The 27,367-nt window shown below is 50.6% G+C and overlaps 1 protein-coding gene across 2 annotated transcripts; it reads right to left on the bottom strand.

The window, feature by feature from the left end:
• Positions 1-1,146: 1,146 nt before the first annotated feature.
• On the bottom strand, positions 1,147-27,137 carry CSNK2A2 (casein kinase 2, alpha prime polypeptide). 2 transcript variants are annotated; one of them, XM_014948637.1, is made up of 11 exons: positions 27,031-27,136; positions 16,411-16,512; positions 15,564-15,614; positions 9,456-9,515; positions 7,278-7,361; positions 6,111-6,221; positions 5,798-5,899; positions 5,377-5,477; positions 4,530-4,678; positions 4,234-4,327; positions 1,147-1,533 (listed from the first exon to the last, which is right to left on the bottom strand). In XM_014948637.1, the coding sequence occupies exons 4-10, from the start codon at positions 9,471-9,473 to the stop codon at positions 4,251-4,253; spliced, it is 642 nt and encodes a 213-aa protein (XP_014804123.1). In that variant the 5' UTR covers positions 9,474-9,515; positions 15,564-15,614; positions 16,411-16,512; positions 27,031-27,136; the 3' UTR covers positions 1,147-1,533; positions 4,234-4,250. The 2 variants fall into 2 exon arrangements, with proteins under 2 accessions (XP_014804123.1, XP_014804113.1); XM_014948627.1 differs by lacking the exon at positions 1,147-1,533 and having other exon boundaries at positions 3,967-4,327; positions 16,411-16,508; positions 27,031-27,137.
• Positions 27,138-27,367: the final 230 nt, after the last annotated feature.

Raw genomic sequence — 27,367 nt, 5'->3', positions numbered from 1 at the left:
ACATGTTTGCAGCACTGCTTCTAGCCAGCACATGTGGACCTCAGGTGGACTCTGCCATGGGCTCTTCCCTGAAGGGACAGGCTGTCACCACTGGCCAGATTTAGGCATCAGGGATCACCAGAGTCCCAGTCCTGGATACAACAGGGTTATCATTACACCGTGCTGTGGCAGTGGACCAAGGAGCAGTAGCTTGAACTTAACTGATGTACACGTCCATGTCTGGCCCCACATAGACACAGCTCCGGGGGTGATGCACGAGGAAGTCATTGGCAAATTTCCACCTGTACCACTCACAGGTTTTTTGGTGAGGAATCACTCCTGCATTTCCGCTTCAGCCACTGCCTGGGGCTGGGTGAGAGCAGGACCCTGTGGTTCTGCACCAGCAGGAGCCCATGGCTCACCTTACTGGAGTTCCCTTTCCTGGAAACCAGCAACAGGTCCATCTTTCCCAGTCAAGCCTAAGCCTGGGCAGCTTCAGTTTAGGGGCAAACTGTGTAGCGAAAAACACAGGGCAGTGAAAGGATGGGACAACAGAAGAGAAATGGCCATGTACAGTCATACAGAGTCCAGCTGGAGGTTTTTAAACCAGAGTTTCAAGTGGTCCATTAACATCTACGACCACAGCCCAGCTTGGACAACCATCAGCGTCACAGCCAGGCTCTCCTGAGAGCTGCTGGTGAAGCACCACTGGTATCAGGGAACACCTGCAACGCAGAGGCCCATGGGCAGGAGCTCCAAGCTGCAGACTTTGCAGTGACGGTGCTGGGGAGGAGAAAAAAGTCTCAACCCAAGAAAGAGGAAGAGATAGGAGCTCCTGGGGTGCAGAGACAGAGCCCTGTCCAAGTCCCATGGGCTGGGAAAAGCAGGTACCAGCATTAGGTACCAGCATTAGCACCCAGGCCGCCACCCAGACAGGCAGCTCCAGAAGAGTGCGGGGGCATAAGAAGGTACACGTAACCTCACAAGGTACACACCTCTGCCGGTGGTGATTTTGTACAAAACTAGTTCTCCTCGCCCAGCCTGTCCTTGCAGGGCACCGGGAACAGCTCACGCTGCCAGCATCCTCCAGTGAGGCCAATCCTGCCCCACAGCTCCCCTCCTGCGAAATACTCCTCCTCATATGCTTCTTTTAAAACTTTTCAACAATTCAACAATATAGAATTATTTTTATTATAATACAGAACCGTTCATTGTGATACTACATCCCCTGCCACCCCCATGTCCTGTCAGAGACAGGCGCAAGCTGGGTAACCGTGGTCCATCAAAGGTTGGGAAGAGCCAGAGCAGAGGAAGGAACAACTAATCAACAACTGCTTTGCAAGCCCTTCATGGTTCCACTCTTTCTGGGCCAGGACGAGCTCAACAAGAAACCAAAGGCAGAAGAACCTTTAACACTTGGAAGGAGGGGCTGTGATGATAGAGACAGCTGCCCCACTCTCAGCCCTGCCCACGCCGCACAGTCTGCCCACCGTCGCTCTACATGGACTGATAAGATGTTTGAGTTGGTTCTCATTCTGAGCAACAGCATCAGACCTGAGAAGAGATGGGAGGAGGGAAGTGAGCGTGACAGGGCACTGCTGGCTTGACACAGAGCTCCTCTGGCCCCAGGTGACGAGGAGACGGCTCGGCCCACAGCCTCATGTCCTGCCACCCTGCTCCCAGCCAGGCCTGGCTGCATCCTTCATGCAGCAGTTGCATCCCAGGGCAGGAGGAAAGAAGAGCTACTCCCTGGCTCAGCACGTCTTCAGAAAGAGTCATCTACCCAGGCTGAGAGGAGATAAGCATGTGGAGAACCCTAAACTTCCAGCCATGCATCGGTAACTTCTCCTCTGCCATGTACCAGCCAGACTGAGACCACTGCCTTGGGCACTGGCTGTCTGAGTCTCATGTTCCACAACAGCCGACCCCCCACTGTCCCCAAACCCTGGCACCTCCTCTGCAGCCCTGTGGAAGTGGAGGAACCTGCCACAGCAAAACTCTCAGGGTTGACAGTGGGAAGAACTGCAACCAAAGACTATGAGATCCCAAAATGCTCAGGCAAGAGGGGCTGGAAGGGCTAACCTAACCTCCTCGAGGAGGCAATGCCTTCGGCTCTCACTCCTTCTGGCTATCCCATAGATTTGAGACGGCAGACGTTCAGACGTATAGATATTTATTGGTTTCAGTGAATTATACAAATGGATTGACCTGCTATCGATGCCAATAGAACTTTATTGGAATATGGAATGTAAACAGATGTTTCAAATAGAAACATTGCAACCTTATAAAAAATTAACTATTTCAACAATGCCGCAGAAGGAAATTCTGTGTTTAGGTGCTGGTGGGAAAACACTATCTCCAGCTTCTAGGTTTGAGTGTCACCAGAACCACTTGATGAAGTTACACACAGAACAAGTAGAGGAGGCAACTGTGAATCGTGGGGCTATAAAGCCATCGAGGGATCTGATGAAAGAACCCGCAAGATGAACCCCCCACCCCCCACAACAGGATCGGCACCCCAGAATTCTACAAATGACTGACTTTGTTAAAACACTCTACGTGGGATCCCAAGTCCTGGATCAGTAGCTGCACAGCCCCCTCCCCGACAGACCACACTGCTGTTTGCTGATCCTTCCCCCTCCCCATGCTCTCCTGCCCAGCCTCCTCTCCCTCTTCCATCCTGTGGTGCTGGACCGAACTGCTCCAGAGCTGTGCTCTGGCACCAGTTCTCATGGGAGCCACGTCATGAGGTACGTGGTTGCACACCTATCACAAGCAGTCTTGCAACACTGACTTTCCTGAGCTCAATGGGAAAGTCTGGATAGTCCCTTTGCGCTCCTGCCACAAGAGCGGCCCCCGTTTACCAGTTTCCAAAGCAGGTCTATTGAGTTTCTTCTCAGAGCGAGCCTTTGTCAAACACATCCGGAGGGAGGATCTCACCTCTCTACAGCAACTCGGATCAGCACCTTCATTTTAATGCTCCAAACCAATCCTGAGATGCTGCTGGGTTTGTGGGTTGTTTTTTGTTGAACCTCCCCCCAACTGCCCCTGGCATTCGCAATTGAAACTGGAATTCAAGGGCCAAATTCAAGCCCAGAGTGAGCAGTAGGACTTGGACCTCAAAACAGAGTTGCACCTGCTGACCCCCAGCCTGAATTTGGTTCATCCAGTCTACAAGTCAGAAAGGCATGTTTAGAAAGAGGCATGCTAAGGGCTGATGGTGGAACGACCAGTTTGTCTCCACCAGCACGGTGGGAAAGGCTGGACTGAGAAGGAAGATCCATAGAGATGTGAATCAGAATCAGCTGTGTTGAGCCCTGGGGATATCACTACATGTTTAGCTCTTGCAAGACCATTTGCCCAGGGCTTTGGTACCACAGGGTTAGAGTTAACATTAACCACAACCACCAGAGAGGAACTGAGGTTTATGACCGCCCCCCCCCCAGGTTAGATTTCTGCCGAGTATAAAGGGGAGAGGAAGGAAGGGGGGGGGGGTCAATGGGAAAGTCTGGATAGTCCCTTTGCGCTCCTGCCACAAGAGCGGCCCCCGTTTACCAGTTTCCAAAGCAGGTCTATTGAGTTTCTTCTCAGAGCGAGCCTTTGTCAAACACATCCGGAGGGAGGATCTCACCTCTCTACAGCAACTCGGATCAGCACCTTCATTTTAATGCTCCAAACCAATCCTGAGATGCTGCTGGGTTTGTGGGTTGTTTTTTGTTGAACCTCCCCCCAACTGCCCCTGGCATTCGCAATTGAAACTGGAATTCAAGGGCCAAATTCAAGCCCAGAGTGAGCAGTAGGACTTGGACCTCAAAACAGAGTTGCACCTGCTGACCCCCAGCCTGAATTTGGTTCATCCAGTCTACAAGTCAGAAAGGCATGTTTAGAAAGAGGCATGCTAAGGGCTGATGGTGGAACGACCAGTTTGTCTCCACCAGCACGGTGGGAAAGGCTGGACTGAGAAGGAAGATCCATAGAGATGTGAATCAGAATCAGCTGTGTTGAGCCCTGGGGATATCACTACATGTTTAGCTCTTGCAAGACCATTTGCCCAGGGCTTTGGTACCACAGGGTTAGAGTTAACATTAACCACAACCACCAGAGAGGAACTGAGGTTTATGACCGCCCCCCCCCCAGGTTAGATTTCTGCCGAGTATAAAGGGGAGAGGAAAGGAGGGGGGGGGGGTCCTTGGTTCTTTGCCCTTCACTGTGTGACTGAAGGTTTTGCTTTTATTTGTAAACATCTTGAATTACCCGTTGTTTTCCAGTCTTCATCGCGCTGTTGTCAGGCCACTGGAGAGCACAGCGTTTTCTGAGCTGGGCTGGGACTGCTCCTTTACCACTGGATCTGCAAGAGACACAGAGCAGGCAGGAAGGGGAAACAGCATTTAATAAAGCGGAAGCTCCACCCTGACAAACCCTTCCAGAGAAACTGCCCTCAGAACGCACACAGCTGCTAAGGCTTTCACAGAGCAGGGAGCCAAAATTTGCCCTCACAACCCAAGATCCCTCTTCCACCCCAGTTGGCCCCAGCTTTTCCCCAGACTCACAGAAATAGGGGTGCTCCATCGCCTCCTTGGCGGTCAGCCTCTGTTGATGGTCATATCGCAGGAGCTTGTCGAGGAGGTCTAAGACTTCAGGACTGACCAGGTGTCTGTTCTCACTGTGGATGAAGTTCTCCCAGCGCTTCCGGGAATGCCTGCAAGGGGACCAGCTGTCACTGGCCAGCTCTGACCAGCACAGCAGCACCCAGAAGTTCCAGAGGAATCACCTACCACTACCCAGTTCTGAGAAGAGATGGCTGTGACAGACACTGCCCACAGCTCCTCCTTGCACAAGCTACTGCTCAGTAAGCACTTGGCCCAAGGTGGAAAACCCTCTTCTTTAGGTACACAATTGTGTGGATGTTCTATGCCTGGGAAAAGCACAATATTGCACATTCCCTTGTCTACAGGAACTAGACAACAGCATGCAGGGTGACATCCTCGGGACCAGAAGTGCTCTGGTGCAAAAGTGCAAAAGGCTGCCAGCCAGCCTTACAGAAGCTGTCCTCGCTACCCCATCCACCTCTTGTCCTATTCAGACATCTCAACTGGGAAATTCTGAGCCCCTCAGCCCACACTCAACTCCGGTGCCTACACCTCCACTTCTAGGATGTCAGCGAGTAGGAGAAGGAAGGAACAGGGGATGGCTTGTGGATCATGGGAGAGGCAGAAGGAAACAGCCTGCATTTCAGTGGCCTCCTGAGATGATATGAGCAACCAGATGGGAAGTCTGCAAGCAGCATTGTGACCCAGAAGACCAAAGCAGGCCTTTGCTGAGAGTCTTTCAAGGGGATGGACGTCAGTTTATCTCCCTCTCTGTGGAAAAAAGCCTGCATTTCACTTCTCCACTTACTGGCCCAGGATATCATTGAAGTGCGGGTCCAGTTCTATGTGGTACTTCTTGAGATACCCATACAGCTCATCTGTGCCCAGGACCTTTGCGATGCGAACCAGCTGGAACAAAAGGCATGTTGAGAGAGAGCAGAAGGGCAGACGACTGCTCTTGCAGAGGCAGAGCTGCCCAAATCTTAGAGCTCTCCTTCTGGAAACATCCCAGATGGAAGGAACATCTCCCCTGAAACTTGCTTTTGCAACACGTGCAGAAAACAAGTCTCCTACATGAGGCAGTAAGGCATAATCCCAGATGGCTTAACTAAAGACATAGCAACATCCTCCCAGCCTGGCATCTGATCCCCAGAACCTCCCCACTATACACACAGAGACGAGGCAGTGACAAATGTCTCAAGAAACAAGCCAGGTAGCAAAGTCTTTACTTGGTCATAATTGTCCTGGCCATGGAAGAAGGGCTCCTTTCGGAAGATCATGCTTGCCAGCATACAGCCTAAGCTCCACATGTCTAAGCTGTAGTCATACATCTGAGGGGAAAAAGGAGAAGCTGTCAGAAAAGGCACGCTCACCACAGCCCAGTTCCCCAACTGCATAGGCAGCCTCAGCCTTTTCACTTCACAGCCAGCTTCTTTGCAAGCCAGGCAATGCCCTGGCAGGCAAAACCAGACAACCCAAAGGTGGCCAAAGTGCAACCCACAAGTGGTATCACTGGCTAGCAAGGAGGAGGCAGACTCTTACTTGGTAGTCCACAAGGAGCTCCGGTCCTTTGAAGTACCTAGAGGCCACACGGACATTGTATTCCTGAGCTGGATGGTAGAATTCGGCCAGACCCCAGTCTATGAGTCGCAGCTGAACATGTGATAAAGAGACACAGAGTCAGGAGCCTCAATACGAGCCACTTAGGTGAAGCTACGTTGGCCAAACCTCTCAATCCCGTGATGGAAGTGTGCAGCCCGGAGCCTAGGTTGCAGGGAGGTGCTCTGAGGACAGGAGATGCTCTCAGCAGTGCTCTGGTCAGGCTCTTCCCTTTCCCCCAACACCAGGTGGTGGGACAAAGCCCAGCTAGAGAGCTCCTCTGCCTCCTGAGTCCAAGCACACCGTCAATGCTGGGCAGCTGGCACCTCACCAGAACCAGTAGCCACATGGACAGGTGATACTGTCCATGCATACCAGGGAACAGGCAAAAGCCAGCTGTCTGATTCTGCTGTTTAGAGGGGCTAGGCTGAAGGCAGTATTGATTTTAACTGGGAGCAGGAAACAAGGTAGGAGGGGGCCCCACCACATCCTGCAAGGCAGACCACCTCCTCCACAGCCGCAGGGATGGATGACCTGCCGTGTTACTGAAGAATATCAGGTCTAGTAAGAGATTTCCCCCGCCTTATAAACCTTGCCTTGCTTGCACAGCCACTGCTCATTGAGAGGGATGGGCCTGTGGACCAGCTGCTGCAAATCCCAGGTCCCTGAGTAGACAGGGACACATAAGACCCGATGAGGTACAAGCACCAGGATGGGGTGGGAGAGCTCCCTGTACTGCCCATTTCCATGGTAGTGAGCTGGGAGCAAATGTTTCCTGTGATCTAACTAGCATGCCCCTGAAGTGAGGAAGCCACTGCAGGACAGGCAGGCTGTACTACAGGGAGAGCTTATGTTTCCTGTGTAAAAATAGCCACATGTGTTTCAGACAAGGCCACCCTTCTTCTGGCCACGGCCTCTGGACCCTATTGCCACACCTCCCCAGGTGGAGATTAACAGCCCAGACCTGCTCCTCTCAGCAAAGAAACCCAGTGTGGGGAGTCAGTAAAGGTTAAGGGGTTAAGTTCAGCTGCCCAGGCTATGGGTATAGAGGCAGCACAGTTTCAAGTTTCCCTAGAAAAATCCTGCTTGTAAGCCCTGGTGCCACAGTACCTTTTTCTGTTGGTGGTCTATCATGACGTTGTGGGGTTTGACGTCCCTGTGCATGATTCCCATGCTGTGACAGTAATCCAGGGCCTGGCAGACACATGCACATACATTAGACACATCTGTAACCATAGGCACAGCATTAACAATATAACAGATAGTTCTTGGCTAGGACTACAAGTGCCCCATCCATGAGGAAGTGCTGCGACTCTGGCACAAGCAACTGGCATTTTCAGCATGTGATGAAGTGACAAGCTGGCAACTAGACTGTATCGATCTCGTGTCCTGCTGCAGTCCTGGAACTGTTCCCTGCAGAGTCTTTGAAGAACACAATGCAGAGACGTGGCCCACTTGATGACAAGCCCACAGTGCTCCAACCTGGGCAGTCCTGTGCTTCCTAGGTTACACTCTCTTCCCCAGAAGGGGATGATTCTTACATGCCTACAGTTTTATGGCTTTCCAGTGCAGCTTTCCACTTCTGTCCCAAAACACATTGAGCTAGAAAGTCACCTCTGCCCTGTTCATTTAAGCCAAATGAGCACTTACAAAAGGCAGGTGATAGTATGCGAGGGAGGGCAATGCTGCTTAAAGCTTGAAGGCAGGAGCACACATAAGCTCTCCAGCTCCATGACCTTGCGCCACTTGTGCCCCCCTCCCCAGCTGTTCCCTTGAGCAAGGGAGTGAGAATGTTGTTTTCTCATCTCCAAGGGGGAAGGAGATCCATCCATCAACATCTATCAGATGCTCCGAGATTTCCAGCAGCATGGAAGGAGGGTACAGCCTACAGTCATTTAATATCCAAGATACCAGTGCCAGGGAAGTAGCACTGTCCTTGGGCCCCTGCCACAGTGGGAAGCAGAAGAGGTAACAGCTTCCATCACAGAGAGGCCTCAGGGGATATCCCTGTAACGACATGAGGCCTTGTAACCACCAGAAGTCACAGCACTTGGTAGCCCTGGGATCTCCAGTACAGGAGATCTACAACAGGCTGAGCAAACTGCTTCCAGGGATGAGGCTGTTCTAGTGTCTTGCTTGTCTCAAGGCTGGATCATCTAGACCCCTCAATGCTAACCCTGGGCTGCCTCAGGCTCCTTCCAATCTTCAGTAGGAAGGTTTTTCCCTTGCAGACAGTTGCAGAGAAGAAAGCCTTCCTTGAGCCCACTAGATCTATTTCAGGAGGTCTCCTGTAATCACCAAGTCCTGGCCAGCAAAGGGCTTCCCCTAGCCTGTCTCACTCAATTCCAGAGGCAGGGGACCTGCTAAGTGCCAGCCCAGAAGTCCCGAGGTGCTGCTAGGGCCTGACACAGCCAAGCTCCAGCAGGCTGGAGCAGAGCAGCCCTGGGATCAGCCACAACCTGTAAGGTCTCTTTAATGCACTGCTGGGCCCCATGTCCTGCAGCCAGAGACCCCAGAGAGGCAGCGCAGCAGTTCTCACAGAGCTGCCACATGGCTCCATGAGCATTTCCATGGGGAGCAAGCTAGGCCTTTTAAGAGGAGGTATTTAGGGCACTCCTTGCCCTTCATCAGAGGGGCAGAGAAAGCTTTGGCTGGGAGATCTCAAAGGAAAATAACAGGCAGCATAATCAAAAGCTTTGCTCCATAAGACCACATCCACGGAGTTCTGTGACCACAGGCCACCCAGATGGCCAGCTTGTTCTTGAAGTATCCTAGATCCCCCACCCAGAGACAGAGGGGGCCTAAGACCAAGTGGGCAGAAGTCACCTTCTAGGGCTGTATTTGAATACTGCAGCAGAAGAAAGCCTGAAGCTAGCAATCCCTGTCCTCCACTGTCCTAAACGTGCTAGAGTCCCCAGTTCCCCAGTCCTGCAAACACCTCTTGGTGCTTGTCCTGGGTCTGGCTGGGAGGGAATTGATTGTCCTCACAGCAGGTGCTAGAGACTCAGGGAGAACAAGCACAGCCCTACCTGGCAACTAACAATCACACACGGGGAAAGACCCCAGAGAATCAGAGACTCTTTGGAGGTGACCAAAGGTCCCCACTTTGGCTGTAATACCTCATAGCAACAAGCCAGGTAACCAGATCACTTCCCAGACCTTCTCAGGTTATGAGACATGGATTCTGTATTGAACAGGAGAGAAGTAACTGCTTAGTAGTACAGCCCTGCTACTTCCACTCTCATTGCTGGTCTCCCCATCCAGACTGCCATATACAATGCCACTCACCTTCAGCAGCTCATACATATAAAACCGAATATCAAAGTCTGTCAGGATCTGGTACAGTTGCTGAAACAGATTTGGAAAGGGAGGGGAAAAAAAAAAAAAAAGAAAAAATAAATACTCCAGATATGGATTAGTTTTGTTTCCTGCACCCCACCTGCCTCCAATCACTGATCCCATTCCAGACCCCTGTGAATGCTGCCACTCTCAAGGGCTGCCCTTGTCTCAGATCTGCCAGGGCTATGCACTAGGAAATCCAGAAAGGATGCAAGACCTCCTGTGAAATGCTGCTGGGATCTTTCAGACCTGTCACGACTTCTTTCCAGTGGGAGACAGGCAGGCAGGCTGTCTGTCCAAAGAGAAGGCAGCAAGCCCTTCAGAGCGTGCTGGAGTTGGTACAGATGATCTTGATTCCGCTCACTTGCGAAGTCATCACGGTGACTTGACAACAGGGGTAAAAGCATTCAGAGCAGGGAGCCTGGAAACATGTTCGCAAAGCTTCTAAGTGCTCAGGGTGGGGGCAGAGAGAGGAAAACATTAACCTAAAGAAGCACAGGGTGGGGAAGCACGAAGGGCAGAGATAGTCTCAGAGCAGTGGAGGCTCTCCTCTATCCCAGGATAAAGCCTAATGCAACTCAACAGGACAGAAATGCTTGTGGGGCCAAGGAGAGCACAGCTCGGAGTCTCTGGGAAGTGCTTATTGCCAGCACACATTCACCACCCTCCTCTCTGTCCTTTTGTGGCTACTCATGCAGAAGTGACAAAGATCCAGGGCGCACTTTAACCTGCACCATGCCACCAGCACCATCACTGAAGAACTCATCATCCTGCTGCTCCCACACCAGGTCACAAATGGCCCCAAATTTGCCTTCAGCTCTATAGCTGTCATTGGCAGTGGTGCCAGCCCGACCCCCTTGGGCTGTGCTCTCACCCAGGGAAAGCAAGGCAAGGCGCCAGGACAGGGCAAGGAAGGACACTCGCAGGGCAGCAGTAGGACCAGACCCCTCTGCCCTTTCCAACAAACAAGGATCATCTCACAGCTCAGTCAAATCACCGATTGCATCAGCACTGGAGCCAGCTGCCCACCACGGGCACCACTTGGCAGCTTCAGCAAAAATCCCAGAGCAAGGGACTGAAATCCACATTCCCAAGAAAGCAACTCTGGTCCCAGATCCCCTCCAGGCCCATGCTGAGATCCTCAGGATCCTGCCTTACTTAGGGCCAGATCCAAACAGCCCTACCACCCCCAATACTGCTCTGGGAAATCGGCTGACAACATACAAGTGTCACTTACACACACAGAGCTTTAATAGCCTCCAGGACACAAGCTGCATTGTATTCTCATGAGCTGGGATGATCCTAACACTTTGGAGCAACCCACTGAAGCAGAGAAGTGAGCAGGGTGCAAAAAAAGACAGCCATAATCTACAGCATGGACAGATCTCCTGACTGGGATGCACATGGCTCTGATGCATGACCCAGGGCCAGCAGAGGCCAGCTGAGCCCCTCCAGGAGTTTGTTTAAATGGCTTGCTTAGGTAACAAACACTACAGGGGGACAGAGATGCTTAAAATGTGTCTTTCTGGGAATCACCACCCTGTTCAACTTCACCTGGCAACACCAATGCACCTGTGAAAGGGGGAGCACAGGAGAGGCAGTGGCAGAACAGGGCTATTTTCCCATTTTCCCCATTCCCTGGCTCCTCTGCCTCTCCCTGCCCGTAAGCAGGAATGGAGGTCACCAATGACTTTCTTCTCAGGCCCACAATGCTGTTACTTCTCCAACTCATAGTCTTGAGCAGAGGCAGCCATTGGGCAACCAGCTTTCAACAGACTTCCCTAGAAACCCAGTACCTCTGACCCTCTCACTGTGCCAAGGCCAAGAGTATGGGCAGCAGTGCCCCTGCTCTGCTTGCGGGGGGAACAGTGCCTGCAGGAGTGCGCTCAGTCCCACTGCCAGCAGCCGGTGAACACAGGTGACTTTGAAGGACAGAACCAAGGTTTCCACTGCAAGTGGCTCCCGCACAGCAGCTTCAAGAGTGAGGTCTGCATCCCCTCTGCCCAGCCTAGCAGGGGAAAGCAGACCCCTCATTTGCAGATGTGCCCCATGCTCTGCTCTTACAACTGTCTCTTTGAAGTAGAACCATCAAAAACATCTCTGTGGGGATCACTCAGACCAAGCTCAAACATATACTCAGGTAGCAGCCAGCACTCAGGATGACACAAGGCCTCGGAGACCTGGGCTGGTCTCTTTCTCTATATAGGGCAGAAGGAAAGGTCAAACTCACCCATTGGCCCCCTCCACCCCTCTCCAGCTTTCAGCAGTATTTTGGCACATATCATGTAACCAACGGTAAACCAATCCTGTTAATGCTCAAGGAGGCAGAGACATGCTTCCCCTCTCCATGGGACTGACAGAAGTTAAACACTTATTCTTCTCCCTTGAGTGAGCCACACAGCTGGCTACCTGCAGGAAGCATCTGCAAAGCAGCAGGATGGCTGCGAGGAACTGCTGGATGAGAGACACTGCTTTGGAGCGCGGGGCAGACAGCAGCAAAAGGAAAGGAAACAGCTCCCAAAGCATCCTCAGCAGCCATGCAAGAGAAGAGAATCTTTCAGACTTCTGCATCGTGTAATTCAGGGCAACAACTATTTTTTAAACTAACCTGGGATGTACAAGGTTAGTTTAAACGCTGGCACACGCTTCCCTCCCAGCAACTTGGCCTGAAAATTCACTGAGGTGCACGCAAAGTGGAAGATTTCACTCAGAAGCCCTCTGTCCCCACAACTCCAACAGGCTGAACATCCTGAAGCAACTTTTCACTGCTCTCTCTTCTTCATTGCCCATCTCTTCTTCAGCTGCAAGCCTGCTAGCGCGTTTAAAGAACGCAACAGCAAACCCAACTTAGCACTGCTCCTGAAGACCTGGCTCTGCCCCCTTCTTTCCCAAAGGATTGGCCTCTTCGGGGCAATGAAAGGCACAATACCACTAAATATATGACAGGTGACGGTGGTTGAAGGACAGGCATCTCATTTCTAGTTTGAAATCAAATAGCAAAAGACTTTTAATTTAACTGATGGTTACTCAATGGACCGCGTGGCTCTGCAGCGCAGCTATCGTTTAAGAAAGATGACTCTGGATAGTTTGAGTGCTCACAGATGATAAGCAATACAGTGGGTCTGAAGAGAAACACGAGCCCCATACACAAGCTGCCCTCCTCATGTAGCAGAATATGCATTTAGTCTAGTTCCAACTCATCATCCCTGCGAGCCAGATCCGGCACTTTTAGAAGGGACCCAGTCAGGTAATTTAAGAAAATGTGATTAGCTCTAGGGAGGTATCACCTAAGTCTCCTGTTTATACCACCATTTTAAAATAGCCAAACTGTGTGGAATATAAGCTTGCACTTCTGATTCAGAATTGTCCACAGCCATGGCTTAGGCCCCACAGGACTGCAGTTTCTGCCCATCACAGAGAGCTGAGGAAACCCAGCTGCCATTTTCATGGGGGCATGGGCATGAATAGTGTCCACTTGAATGTGCAAAGGGGTGAATGTATTAACATTATGCAAAAAATAATAACATTGAAGGAAACTTCCAGAAAGGAGACAACTGAGGAGACATCCAAGCTCGTGAGCAACTATTGCCAACAGGCCAGAGAAAAACACAATTCTCTAAAGTAGTTGGCAACCCCCTGCTGTACAAGAGCTGCCCTGAGAACTCCCTCACACCCAGGGACGGTGACATGCCAGCAAGGTGCATGGGACTAATCAGTACTGCTGAATCCACAAGCCAATACAGAGATGGGCAGATCAGCAGCAGCCCCCTCAAAACAAGAAGAGGTCCCTGTCACCAGGATCAGCTCATGTGTGACTGAATTTATGCAGAATTTGGCTGCCGGGGGAGATCAGGACTGTAGGGCAGAGGGGACAATGACTGGGTGCTCTCCATCTGCACTTCAGAGCAAGAGAAGACAGCTTGGGACCCTCTGCATAGAAGAAGATACACACAGGCACTCGTGAGTAGCACCAGCTCTGTAATCTGATGGTTAGCTGCAGCCCCACAGACCTACCCAAACAGGCAAGAGAGCTCAGGGGAGTGTAGCTCAGCCCAGACGCCCAATATGTAGGTAGTGAAATTCAGACATCCTGCATGCCCCGGGGGACATGCTTCATGCTTGCATTCCCAAGACAAGTTATTCCTGTCTTGGTCCAATCAGCATCAAAAGCATCAATACTTTCTAAGATTTGCACAGCTGCGAACCTCAGCTTCCTCCAGGACCCAGGCTTTCTCCTAGGACTCTAGAAATGATCTGCTGCAAACTCATATAGTTGTTTCTAATGCAACAGTCAGAGCTGTGCACTGTTGTGGCCAGACCAATGCTGCCTCACTGGCTGCCACCAGTGACCGTGTCAGGTCTCACGGTGGCTGGGACTGCTGACCTGCCATGGGCTCCAAGCCCTGCATTTTTAAGTTAAGAGTCCCTGTTGGCCACCAGCCTTAGATTACTACTTAACATTCCATTTCATGAATGTATTTCAGTTACTGAGTGATAGCTTCAATGATAATTTTTTCCTCTAAGGGCATGACACAGTGGTGTAATCACATTTTGACTAGGAGACACACACAAAGTGATCCTCAGCAAAGTGTGCTGCTGCCCCAGCAACCTATTTTATCTCAAGCCATATATTAAAAATAAATATGAACAAACAAAAATTTTCTGAATAGTTAAAACCTTCCAGGATCAGCCTTATGAAGAGTCCCTGGGTCACCAGGAGAAGCATAGGGGCACATTCCCAACATACCTGAGGCAATGGAATAGCCCAGCTAATGCCAATGAAGCCCAGACAAACCAAGCCTGCTTTAATTAGCCCTGAAAGGTCACCACATAGCACTCCTGGCTGTTTACTTGATGGAGGCAACACTCAATCTCCCCACCCAGAGCTGTAGCAAGTTACTATTATTTTAGCCTCTGCAGTAAGTCTCTACATGAGATTAAAGAGCACTAAGACCACCATGGCCAGCGTGCTCTGGCTGCGCACAGGGTCCCACCCAGCAGGACTCAGCTCACCAGACCAACCCCAGAGGGAGAGAAAACACGTGTGCTGCTGTGCAGAATGCAGGGCTGCAGGTGAGACGGTCCTTGGGGCAGCTGACAAGCTGCCTTCTGCCACCAATCCCAACCCAGGGTCCTTCTCTGGGTCCTTATTGTATCTGCTGAAGCTGCATCCTACAAGGCATGCACCTACACAACGCCCTGGCACAGACAGGAAGAGAAAAGCACCATCCCATACCATGGAATGAAAGAGATCTCTAAACAGTGCAGGAGGGGATGGCTGCTGGCTTCTAATGGCAACTGCTCAACTAATTCCCCACCGCTGACTTAATGACTTAGGGTAAAGATTCACATGGGGGAAGCAAAGATACCATTAAAATAGGTGTGGTTGCTAATTATATATCCCTTTTATGTATCGGTTGCTTCTGGCAGCCAGCAGCATTTCAGCAGCACAGGCAGTTGTAACTGCACTCAGACAGAAGGACTCCAGTGTTAGGGAAGAGGGTAACCACTTGGAATTCCACAGGAATCAGAAGAGCCAGGGAATACCCTGCAGCCTCCAGCAAGCAGAAAAGCTCTAAAGATGTATTCAAGATTGCTCACTCCCCTGCTACCAGGCCCAGCAGCAGTGGGAGACGTGCTCTCCAGGCTCTGCCACTCCACAGTCCCCAGGTCTGAAGGATTCCAGCACCAATCGGTACCACCTGCTCCATCAACTGCACTGCTGTAAATAGAGCATTGCAGCACAGGGATTAACTTGGGTTGAATATATAGTACAGCAGTAATTACTAAATTGAGAGGGGAGTAATAATATCTAACCAGTTGAACTTACTCCTCAAAGTTGGGAGGAAATTCAGCACACAAGGTTTTTATTTTATTCCTTCTCATCTAGAGCTTATTTACAGGTGTCTGATTTACATGGGGAAATGAAGGTGAAACTGACATCAGTGAAAGCCCCAAACTCCCCCCATAGCTCTTGCAAAGTATCCGACAACCCAAGATCATAGCAGTCTTAACAGAAATGGGAAGCCTCCCCCTTCCACCCTCGGGCAGACTCACCTTAAAATCTGTGTTATTGATGTACTCAAACACCAGAGCAGGGGTCTTTGACTGCAAGAGAGAGAGAGTCATGGTTTAAAACACCCTCTTGACCTTTATTTGCTCCAAGAGACCCGAGAAAGCTTTTGTTTCCTGCCCAGCCCTTGCTGAGGAGAGCAGGTCAGTGAGAGAGACGCAGCCCTGCTCTGGCAGCAGACAGAGGCCAGCTCCACTTACACCCCACACAGCAAGCACCAACTTTGGCTAGTGCTGCTCCTCCCCGTGCCACAGAGCAGAGACAGCACTGGGCAAGGCAAAAGGTGTCACCAGGGGGTAAGGACTCACAGCCCATCACAGGAGGAAGGTCAGCGAGGACTGCCAATGCTACAGCAGTGTCATTTTCGCTTGGTGGCTGCCAGCAGGCTGGGAGTCACAGACCCCAGCCAGCTACCAGTCACAGAAAACTTCCTGGGAATGGGGTAACTCTGACAATGCAGACAAAGGATATGACCTCTGGTCACTGGGCAGGACAGCAATCAGAAGGATGAGAAGTGATTAATACCCTGTTGCCCTGGCAGATACTATGTTCCAGATGCCAGGCAGAAGCTGGAAGGCTGTTTTCTTACAGAAAATCTGTAGGGCTACAAAACTTCTCCTCCATCAGCCATGGGAAACTCACAGAAGGGGTGTAAAAGAGTCTGGGGAACATGAGCCCATTCAAACCAACCCACCTCAGGAGACCCTCACAAGCTGGACGCCACTTGCCTCTGGCTGGCACAAAGGCACAGACAGCCCCTAACTCGAGCTGAGAGCAGAAGCCATGCGGCAGCGCTTGCCCACCACCCCACCGTGACACGCAGCCACCTACCACTGGATCCTTGACAGTGTCAATCAGATTAATGATGTTGGTGCCACCACGTAAATTCTCCAGAATCTTAACCTCACGTTTTATCTTCTTTTTCTTCACTGGCTTAAATAGACAAAAGAAATTAGAAGTGAGAGTCCTTTCAGATATTAACATTGATTTCTGCCACCAATTTTGACCGGATCATATTATCTCCCCTCTTCTCTCCACTCCCACCCTCACAAGGGAACATTTTTAGCTTTGAAGGGGAGACAGACATCTCGCATGAACTAGGATTTCCCTCTCATCAGTGAAAGCTTTCCACTCATCAGGAGAAAATCAAACTTCTCTAGAGAAACAAACATAATTGCGACTCCAGTAACTGTGGTTAAAAGAGCCTTAGACTGCTACATGGAAATCTCAGCACACTCCTATGTTATGCATGTATAGCCACAGGACAAGCATGGTGGACCTCATATCTCAGCTTTTTGTATTTTTTTACCAGCACAAGTAAATTTTTTACTCCTTATCCCAACCCATTTCCCAATGAGTACTTTAATGCAGGGAAATGACAACCTGAGAGTCTCCAACACTGAGATTTCTAGTAAGCTTAGGCACTGCTGTGCCTCATTATGTGCATGTATCTTTTGCAACCACCTCAAGAGCACAGACCCAACTGCACAGCATGCCATTGCGTCCGTATACCATGATTATTTTTAAAGCCTACAAACTTTTAAACAGTTTTTGACTGCTCCTTGAATCTGCGTAGTCCCAGGAACTCCCTTTGCAAAGTAGGCTTTTCTCTGGACATCACCCTGCAGCAAGTGACAAAGAACAGCTGGTCCCAAGGCAGGGGCTCGGAGGCTGGGTTCGCTTTTACACTCTGCTGATCCCGTGGTTCACTTCAACACAAAGGAACGAGCATTTCTGTAACTCATCCACTCCCAGCACAACTCTAGCTCCGTGCCTGCTTGAAGGGAAAGGCAGCTTAGAGCAGCTAAGAGGTGAGACTGTTTTAATGAGCCGTGGCTAGTGAGCAGTGTGGGCATCAAGTCACTCAGTCTAGCAGCCCTTCACTGCAGAGCTGGAACATCCCCTTCTGTGCCACCAGTAGCATTGCAGGGACATCCTGCAGGAACTGGTAAAACCCCTGCCCTGTCTGTGAGTTTTGCTGATTAAGACTCCTCCCCTTCAGATATTTAGCTGTCTGAAACATTCACAATCCATCACAGAGTCTGGTGTGTGAGGAGGGGAGTAATGGGGCACGGCAAAGAGGCACCTTACCAAAGTGGCACATGTTATCAGATGCCTATGTGAAGGACATGGAGCCCAAAGAGCTCAACAGCTCACGCTCGCCGTCTTGCCTCTGCAGCAGCCTCCCACTTTGATGATGGCTGGAGAGTGCTGATGGGGCAACTCACATGCCCGTTACAGGTGGGAACCCAAGGCAATCCCTGGTTTCAGACCACTCGCAGGAGCAGATGGGAGAAGGAACAGAAGCTTTTTATATAGTGGGAAAATATGCCGTTTATACAAGTGATAAAATATGCTGTCTTTCTAGGCTCTTCAGGGGGCTGAAACCTTCAGATTAAAATCCTACCCTTCTCTTCCAAGCTAAAAGGCAAGGAGCTAGACTTTCAAGCCAAAAGATGAGATCTCAGTCTCAAGCAAAGTGCCAAAAATAACAACAATACCAGCACAGGGAGCATCAGCACCTCATAAAGCCACCAGGGAAAATGGCAGCAAGGTCACCCCAGCTATCAGCCAGGGCAGGAGTGACACAGGACAGGGATCACTGGGGAAGGGGCCACCAACAGCCCTAGTGCAGTGCCCAGACATGGGTGGGACCAGTGGGAGGTGGGACAGACAGGGAGAAGCAGCCAGAGCAGGGAGATGAAAAACAGCAGAAATAAGGGCTACATTTCTGAACCTGAGAGGAAGATGCTTCATTAGGGGCTAATTTCATTTATGTCAGCATTGGGACAGACACCACCCTTGTGTTGCCTACATGCACTGATCTTCCCAGAAGGCCAAGATGGAATTAGAGGATGTAATGCAGTTACTCTGCTTGTCCAGAGAGGCAGATGCACGCACAGGCTGTTTTCCCAGGCACTTCAAAGAGGGAGCTGAGCTACTGCTGTCCTGAAGGTGCTGGCCAAATGGCCTGGCTACTGGCAGACATGCATCACAGCCGGTCTGCTGCCACACCTGCACTTGATTGGGAGCCAAAACAGTGCCAAAACACAGCCAAGAGGATCCAAAGCCCACTTTGAAATACCTTTTCTTTTGCACTGTAGTTATTTCAAGGGCCTTTTGCATCAGCTGGGTAGGGGAGGATATCCCTCTGAGATTTCCTTCTTCCATAGCAACTACCACTCCCACTGGAGCAGATCTTGTCTTCCAGTCACTTCCACATGTTTCCACCTTTTTCAGGATGGGAAAGCGATGTCCTGCATGATCTCCACAGGAATCTACCCCTACCTACAACACGCTTACTAAGTCTTTTAGCAGATAGGATCAGTGACTTTTGGGAAAAAAGGAGACAAGAAAGTTGGTCCTTTCTTAATGAAATGCTTTCAGGTAAATCGCCAACAGCAGCATGTCCAACATCTCCGAGGGAAGACACTCCAGGGAACGCTGGCTGAGCATGAGGGAGAGGTGAGAGCTGCTGGCTGTCTGCACATCTATCCTGCTGAGCTGCAGCAGCAGGGAGCTCAGGCCAGGCTGCTCGTGCGCGGCTGCACAACCTCCATGCCAGCCGCCAGCCAGGGCAAGGGCCCCGCGAGCCTCTGGGCAGGGTGGGGGCATGGGAAGCCCTGCTCCTCCTGGGTCCATAAGCAGTGCATCCCCAGAGCGCTCTGCCGCCGGCAGCCAGCCATCAGGACAGGGGTTTCCACCACTAGGTAAAGAGAGGTGAGGCGAGGAGAAATAGCGCAGGCTGAAGTAATGTCATCAGAGGAAAAGCTATTGCCTGGAAGTTTCCTCAGAGAGCAACGCAAAGGAATGGAGCATTTCCCCATTTCAGATTGGCAGGACAAAAACACTGGCGAGCGCTGGCCTCGCTGCATAGCTTTCCCCATGCCAGCCTGCCCAGCCACACACCCCCTCCCACACCACTGCTCCAGCCACAGCTGCCATTGCCATCTCTACCCAAGAGCACATCACCAGGGCTCAGATTTTACCCAGTAACTAATTCCAAGTATAATAAGCTCTTACATCTGGGAAATCAGACATCTCGGTGCAAACCACTCTAGCAAATGGCCCGTCCTGCACTGGAATAAGTGCTCACAGCCTCAGAGACTGCTGACTCTCCTCCTGTCCCCAGACCTCAACACTGCTGAGACCACGGGCAATCAGCAGCATATCCTCCAAGCATCAGGATTAAGTCTGGGTTGCTACAACTGTCTCTCAGTCACCCGATCCGTCTCTCCAAGGATGTTGACTCCAAACACACATGGATTAAATGGGAACTAACTGAAGCTATTATGGTCTCCAACCATCTGCCTCTCCCAGCAGGGATAGCTTCTAAAACACTAGCCTTTGCAGCCAAAGTATTTTAACAGTGCTCATTTAAGGCTATTTTATTAAACCAGGTATGAACAACGGCATTTCAGGTTGTGTTTCCTACACAGCTCAGTCCCCCTGCCACCCTGGAGATGGGGTTTTCCAGCAGAGGAACAGAGCAGTCACCTAAGACAAAATTAACTGCTTCAGAGTTTGATCCACTTGCATTTAGCAAGGCAATGCTTTATACAGGTGCAGTCTCCATCTGTTCCCACAGCAGAGGCATTTCAAAGCTTTCCTCCATGCTGAGATTCTCCAGTGACCAGTCTTGAGTCAAACCCTCACTGCAGCCTTTCCCTCCAACACAGGCTCCAACAGGGTCCCTCTGCTCTATGAAAACACCTATTTCCATGAAATCTGTAGAAACCTGACAGCTTGGAGACTTCTGTCGCATTTGGCCAACCAGTGCAAAAACTAAGCTGGGGGAGGAGGGGAAGAAAGGCTGACAGACAGCAGGATTGCATAAGGCTTGTTTCCATAGGAAACCAGGCTAAAATACATGTCTGGGTTTAACCGTGTCTACACTGGGAGGGGTTTAATTACTTCAACTGCAGCAGTACCCTTAGAGCAACATGACTGTCTCACACAAGCCAGTTCTCCAGTTTCCCAGGAAATTGCTTTCTTCCTCAGGCAAACTGGAAGCGAGGTGGCTGTAGACAGTGGAGACAAAACACGCAGCTTGTGGCTGTCCAGTTGGCCCAGAGCAGAGGGACAAGGTGACCTCCAGCCACATGAAGATGGTCTCCGCTGGACCTGGCAGTTCTCCCTTTACTGTCCCCAGCTAGCCACCCTTTGCTCCAGGTTTCCCACCCTACCAGTCAAAAGGATCCCATGAGGATGCTTCAATCCACTTGAAAGTCAAGCAGAAGAGACCTGCACTGTCCCAAATCGGGGAGCATCATGTTATGCCATCCCTCTGCAGAGGTGAGAGATGGCACGGGATAAGTAGTTGCTTTACAGTCAGGTAGATGCAGAATAAATACCTCTTTGTGACTGAGAAATCAGATCCTGGGTCCTTTTCCATGAGATCATGTAAACTTTTAAGCAGGGAAGGAGTCCAGCTGCAGCAAACACCAGCTGGGAGAATTAACATTGTTTGCTAAAATAAACCTTTACATACAAGGCTGCAACCATCACTTCCTGTCTTGAACAAATAAATGGCTGCTTGGTTAATCATCTTTTTTGCTTGGTTTATAAAGCAAAGGGAGTACACTCTTCTGTCAGATGCTTCAGCTCCAGCCTTCCCCAACAACCTGGGAACCCACGGCTTGAATTGAAGCAGAGAGAGGAAATAAATTTGTTACCCAAAGTTCTCTGCGTGTTTCCAGACTGAGAAAGAAGAGTAGCAACCAGGAAGTCACGTGAAATACAAGTTAAATCCAAAGCATAAAGATCATTTGACATTAGCCAAAAGCTGGCAGTCAGGCAGCGCGCACACCCCGCCAGCTGAGGAGCACACGTGCTCCTCTGAAGGAGTCACAGAAGGTGCTGAGTTTTGCCCAGCAAGTGCTCTGAGAAATAACTGGGGTCAGTGCAGCATGGGAGAAGGTTTAGCAGTCAAAAGATACAAACCTGCAACAAACTAAAAGTTATTTATTCCATCATCCTTAAAGAAAAAGATCTATTCTTTGCTCATCAAACCTGAATAGCCTGCAAACACCACGATGCTTCCAGTGAATGAGCAGGGAAATCTCAATAGACAACGTTCAGGACCAGCAAAAGGCTTGAACAGCATCCTTATGACAGGCTTTTAACATTTAAAAGCTCGCAGTAGAAGCTCATTTGTCTCTAGCAAGTATTATTGAAAGGGTCACAATAATCGGCCTATACAGTGACAGGCCAATTGCTCAATAGGAAAACTGGCTTCAGAGCAGCAGTGCTTATTTTGCCAGACATCAGCTGGGAAACCAAATAATCATATTCAAAAGACTTACAAAATTGAGGAGCCCACTTGCGTTAATATTCTGTCGGTTGTTTGCATCTTACAACTTCCATTATGGGAATTCAAACTTTCCCAAGCTGTTCTTGAATTTTAGAAGAGAGAGGGAAAGAAACTACCCCAAAACTCCTAAAGCGCTTTCGCTTATTTATTTATTTATTTTTAATTTAAGTTCAGTAGAATATACCAGCACGGTTTGGAGGACAGTGCCATTCTTTCCTTCAGAAAGCCCTTCCTCTCCCCAGAGCACATCCCGAAACAGCCCTTCTGGGGCTTCAGGACTGCCCACCATGCATCAAGACTTCTGCTGTCAACTAAAAGGGGAGATAGATGGACAAGGACCAAGCCTTGACCCCCACCACTACAAGGGATGAGAATCTTTCACTCAGGCTCTGCCCCAGGCCACTGCTCTGTCCCCACACAGCACTCCAACTCATCCTCCTCCTCGCAGCTCACCAGTTCCTGGGTGCTAGAACACCCTCACAGGAGTTATCAGCAGCATCTCCAGCCTCTGTGAGACACCCAGTACTGTTTCTTGGTCTCAGCTCCAAACAAGGCTGGACTCCAGCTGTGCCAAGCACGGTGTAGGCAACTGATGGTGAAGAGAGGAGAGCTGTATGCCCAGCATTCTTGCAAAAGAGCTTATTTCAAGACTGCCAGAGGAGGAAGTGGGCCAGGGAGAGCTGATTCAGTGCAGGCAAATGCAGGAGGAGCAAGAGACACAGACAGATACCAGGAGTTGGCATTGAACGGCTTTGGTGGAAGGTCACCGATGCAGTCAAAAGCTCCAGCCTGAGGGGCCAACACCATCCAGTCCTATTTCCCCATGCAATCCCTTCTGCACACCAGCATAGGAGTCATTTCAGCCCCCATCTAGAACACATTGATGTATGGGGGCTCTAAAGCTCTTCGGGACAGAAGAAAATTTACCAGACCTACACGGGTACCTCCCCCAAAATGGTTCTCTAACTACTGGAGTGATAATTTGAGTTCAGCACTGGAAGGATCTTGCAGCAGTGCCTGGTATAAGCAGCAGCTCTGGAGGGTTCACACAGCACAAAAGGGGGGGACAGGGGAAAAACAAAGCCAAACAAACAAGAATGCACTTGTGAAACCATGTACATGGTTGAAAGTCCCAGTTCATGGACTCACCACAGAAGGACAAAAGCCACCGCAGGAGAAAGGGGCTATTTCATCACAGCTGCAGAGCCTCCATTTCACTGGTCCCTCTCCTTGTAACTGTATTTTCCCCTAACCTCCACCTGCGTGTGCTGCCTATGCAGATAACCACCACACAAGGAGACAAAACAGTCTCATTATGTGATGGGTTCAATGCTTTGCAGTCAAGTAGAGCATAGACACACACACGCATCAGGAAAGCAGGAGGACTCCTGTGCAGGGCTGACAATAGGGATGCTGTACTCTCCGCACTGAGCAGACACTCAGATGGCAGTAGCTGGTACAAGAGAAGGGGCTGTGAAGGACGCTGCGGTACAGCTGAAGCTCACCAACAGCCACAACTGTAGGTAACGTTAACAGCAGCATTCTTGCCACAAAGAATGACCCACAAAAGTTACAAGCAACATGGAAAGTTTATCTTTGGCTTTTAGAGCGGCAACTTGCAATGCTGTTCACATCTCCCAGGAACACTTACCCCAGAACAGAGGATTCCCTTTTTAAGGCACATGAGGCAGATGTTTTGGAGCTGCATTAGCAGAAAAGCAAAACGAGAAGTTCATCAAAGAGACAGCCCAAAGGTCGCAGGCTGACCACAGCAGTCCACCAAAAATCTGAATCTATGTGGTTAGATATGAAAGAGCAGAGCTGTGCTTTAGATACCTGCGTTGGATGTAGATGACACATGACTCACTGGAAGCAAGGATGTCTTAAACTTTCTTTGTAGATGCCAAGGAATGTCAGACCTCATCCTGGGAATCAAACCTTAGCATCAAACTTAAGCAAGACATAAAAGCAAGTACAGGACACACTCACACGTTCCCTCTTCTTGGCTTGGCCCTCCCATACGCATGCAGGAAGCATTTCCACAGCTGTACCAAGGCCAGTCAGATCAAATAGCCCACAGCAGCCTCCTACACCAGCTGGGCACTGCAGGGGCACAGCTGCTGGCTAACTCCGTGCCCTGCTACCCCAGCGGGGTAGGAGGGTCAGCACAGTGCAGAGTCCTCCACTACCTACCAAGACAACTTCAGCCCTGTGGCTTTTTTTGCTGAATCTTTGCTCGCTGAACAGGTTGAAAAGATAGGGAGTTGTCCTCTGCTTTGCTCCTCAAGATAAAAGCTTTTGGAAGACACTTGGCATGGGGTGTCTTGTGTGGCAAACAAGGACTCCTGTCTTGTTGCTTTGCACACACTGGCCTACATGGTGCGTCTGATATCTGGCTGCAGTGGAGTGAGAAGCAACCTGCTTGCTTCGTTTGCCTTTTAAAAAAAAGGGCTGCAGAATTTTCCTGGGAAAAGGGAAATTAATAGCATCATATTTGTAAAGAAAGGCACTTGACCCAGGAAATGGTAATGCTACGGTCATTTGCATGACCTTAATTCTGCTCCTTTGCTGACAGATGTTATGACCACAACTAGTGGCAAGAGCACATCCCATTTTCCTGCAGTATTATGCCTGGTCCTGCACTTGGGGTAGCAGAACAGAAAGGCAATGCTGGGCGTGCTGGCTACTGGCCAGGGAAATAGAGCACCTTCCTTTATGCAAGCCCAAAAGGCCTGGGGCACTGTGATACCAACCAGGACTATTAGCTCCCTGGCCTTGTCCAATGCTAAAGTCTTCACAGGGCACTTAAACAAACATGGCAAGTGATTGCCAGAAGAGAAAAAGCATTTATATGTTCATGCAGCACTAGACTAGGACCTGTGCTCTAGTCTCAGCTTTGTCGAAGCTAAGGGACTTGCCCTAAGTCACACAGGAAATCTCTGTGGCTCAGTTCTGCATCAGAGAAAGGGTGATAAAATTTCCTGACCTCTCTGGAGGAGGGTACAAGATGTTCAGGTAGCACAACATCAAAGAAGGGGAGAAAAAGAGGCAGGGGAAGTACTTGCTAAATGCTAACTTGAACTCAGTAAGGATAAGCTGCTTCGAAGAGCAAGGTTGGGAGGAGACACCAGTTCCCTCCCATGAGGTGCAGATACTAAACCAGTGACTCTCTAAAAATCACTCTAACACATCACATAAATTGTCCTCTCAAAAAGCCCTTGAAGAGGAAGGAGCAACTGAACAGCCACATCCATTGCCCAGCAACAGTCTTCCCCTTTGTCCCACCCCTACAGCAACACAAAAACCTGAAGTAGGTTGCATTTCCCACCTCACAGGATCCATCCTGAGAGACCCAGCCTCTTTGCTAAGGCTCCAATGTAGATACATGTAATTGCATTTAAGTCTAGCTACAGGAAACCAGAGGCACTTTCCACAGATCAGAGTGATGTTCCTGCCACACTTCACAGGTTTTCATAACATACACAAGGCGGTGCTCTGAAACTCACTTTTCACTGACCCACTTTCCACAGAGAAGAAAGTTCATCTTTATTTGGACTTTCTGTTTTTCCTTGCTCACTCGCAGGAATGCCATCTGCATGTTAATACAAGTAGGGGGAGCTAGGGGAACTGGTGGCAACACCATCTTCTTCAAACCTGAGACAATCCGGTCCCCTGCTCGCAGGGCATTAAGGCAACCTAAAAAAAAAACCCAAACAAATTCCAAAACCACATAAAAGCATCCAAAGGAGGGGGAGGCCCAAACAGTACGCCAGAGATGCTCAGCTTGGTGAGGACACATAAGCCTCACCACCCTGTCACCCAAGCTCAGCCACCGGGGCTCTCCCGGATGGCTCACCTGGCCACCACGTTGACCACAACCAAAGCAGAGGTGTGCGTGCCTCCTCCCAGAGACAGATGGGAGATCACATCTTGCCTGGGGCCCTCTTGGACAAACCGTGACATGTTGTCTGGGAAGCCAAGGAAGATCCCAAGGAAGCAGGCACAGTGAGCGAGTGGGGGATATCAGGAGAGACAGCTAGCCACACCATCCGAGGGGATCTAGCAAATGCCCTAAGGCTACAGCCCTGCAGAGAGACATGTCCTAAGTAGCTGCTAGTCTTAGGGGCTGCAAGGGCAGGTTAAGCTCAGACACGCACACACACACACCCCCCCGCACACTGCGGATCAACTTGTGCCCAAATTCTTAGAACACCCATGGTCAGACACCAGCTCCCATGTGCTCTTGGGGAACAAGTGACACGTGTTGCTAGTCCAACAAGTGACAGCCACAAGTGTCAGCCAAGCCAAAACCAAAAGCACCTCAACTCTTAGCTTTTTCATTTGTTTTTTTAACACCCCTGCCTACCCCCAGATCACTAAGGCAGATTGCTGCTAGGACACTTACCACAGCCTGCTGTGAGCCTGCTGCTTCAGCACCAAACATGCTAAGGCATGTCCTGCAGTGTCTAACCCATGCGTTCAGCCACCCCAAACAACCACCTGTTGCTGCTGCACAAGGGTCCCCACAGCCTGACTTCACTAGGGCCAACATACCAGAACACAGGTCCCTGACACTGCCAAGCTTCAGCCAGCCTCTTTCAGTCTCCTTAAGTTTCATGGTGGTTTTGGCCTGCCTGTGGTGAAGGCAGATCCTCTAAAAGACCAAATATAAAATTTTGCCTGCTTTTTTCCCTGCTGAGTGTCCCGCAGCCTGGCTCCGAAAAGGCCACATGCCAGCTGTCTAGAGGTTACCAGAAGGATTCCCCCCTCCAGGCTTCATGTTCTTATTGACACGGCAGTCCCTGGGCTGTTTGAGACAGGGATTGCCAGACACGATTTAATGCAGGCAGCACATGCAATGCTGTTCAAATGTCAGGACTCGCTGCTCTCCTCCTCCACAGGATCTCTCAGCCCAGAGCTATGCTGGGCAGGAGGGGTGGAGACATCAAAACATCGCTACAGCACGTGGGACGCCACATGCATTTCCAAACCCACCCTCCCAATGTCCTTAACAAGACAAGAGGAGTTTTGGGGCGAAGGAGAAGTTTCAACAGCCCTTTGGCCCTGCCTAAACCCAGATCCTCTCCTCATTGTTTCCAGCCACCGCAAGCCCCGCACACCATCCACGGGACACTCACCTTGAGGATCTTCACGACGACCCTCTCGTTGTTGGTGATGTTGATGGCCTCGAAGACCTCGCTGTACTTCCCCCGCCCGAGCTTTCGAACCAGCTGGTAGTCGTCCTGATTGCTGCGGGCACCAGGGGAGAGGAGGATGATGATAACCGACAGGGCAGCAGGCCGGAAGGGGGAAGGGGACGGGGACGGAGGACCCTCTCCCAGGCCCCCCCTCCCTCAGCCGCCCGCAGCCCCCCGGGGACACCCCAAAACGGAGGAGGAGGGGGGGAGCAGGGACCCCTCCCCGTGAGGCCCACGGGAGGGTGTGGGGCCGTCGCCGGCCCGGTGAGGGGGGAAA

The sequence above is a fragment of the Calidris pugnax genome, unplaced genomic scaffold, assembly GCF_001431845.1.
Source record: "Calidris pugnax isolate Ruff unplaced genomic scaffold, ASM143184v1 scaffold30, whole genome shotgun sequence".
Classification (NCBI taxonomy): Eukaryota; Metazoa; Chordata; class Aves; order Charadriiformes; family Scolopacidae; genus Calidris; species Calidris pugnax.
Note: the sequence above shows the minus strand (reverse complement) of the source record. Positions and strands in the feature narration are given on the sequence as shown.

Excerpts from the sequence above, each read along its gene's own strand:
- CSNK2A2 (XM_014948627.1), bottom strand. Across the intron at positions 5,478-5,797 it reads GCCAGGACAATTATGACCAA|CTGGTTCGCATCGCAAAGGT; the intron begins GTAAAGACTTTG and ends CTTTTGTTCCAG. Across the intron at positions 4,328-4,529 it reads GATGGAGCACCCCTATTTCT|ATCCAGTGGTAAAGGAGCAG; the intron begins GTGAGTCTGGGG and ends TGTCTCTTGCAG.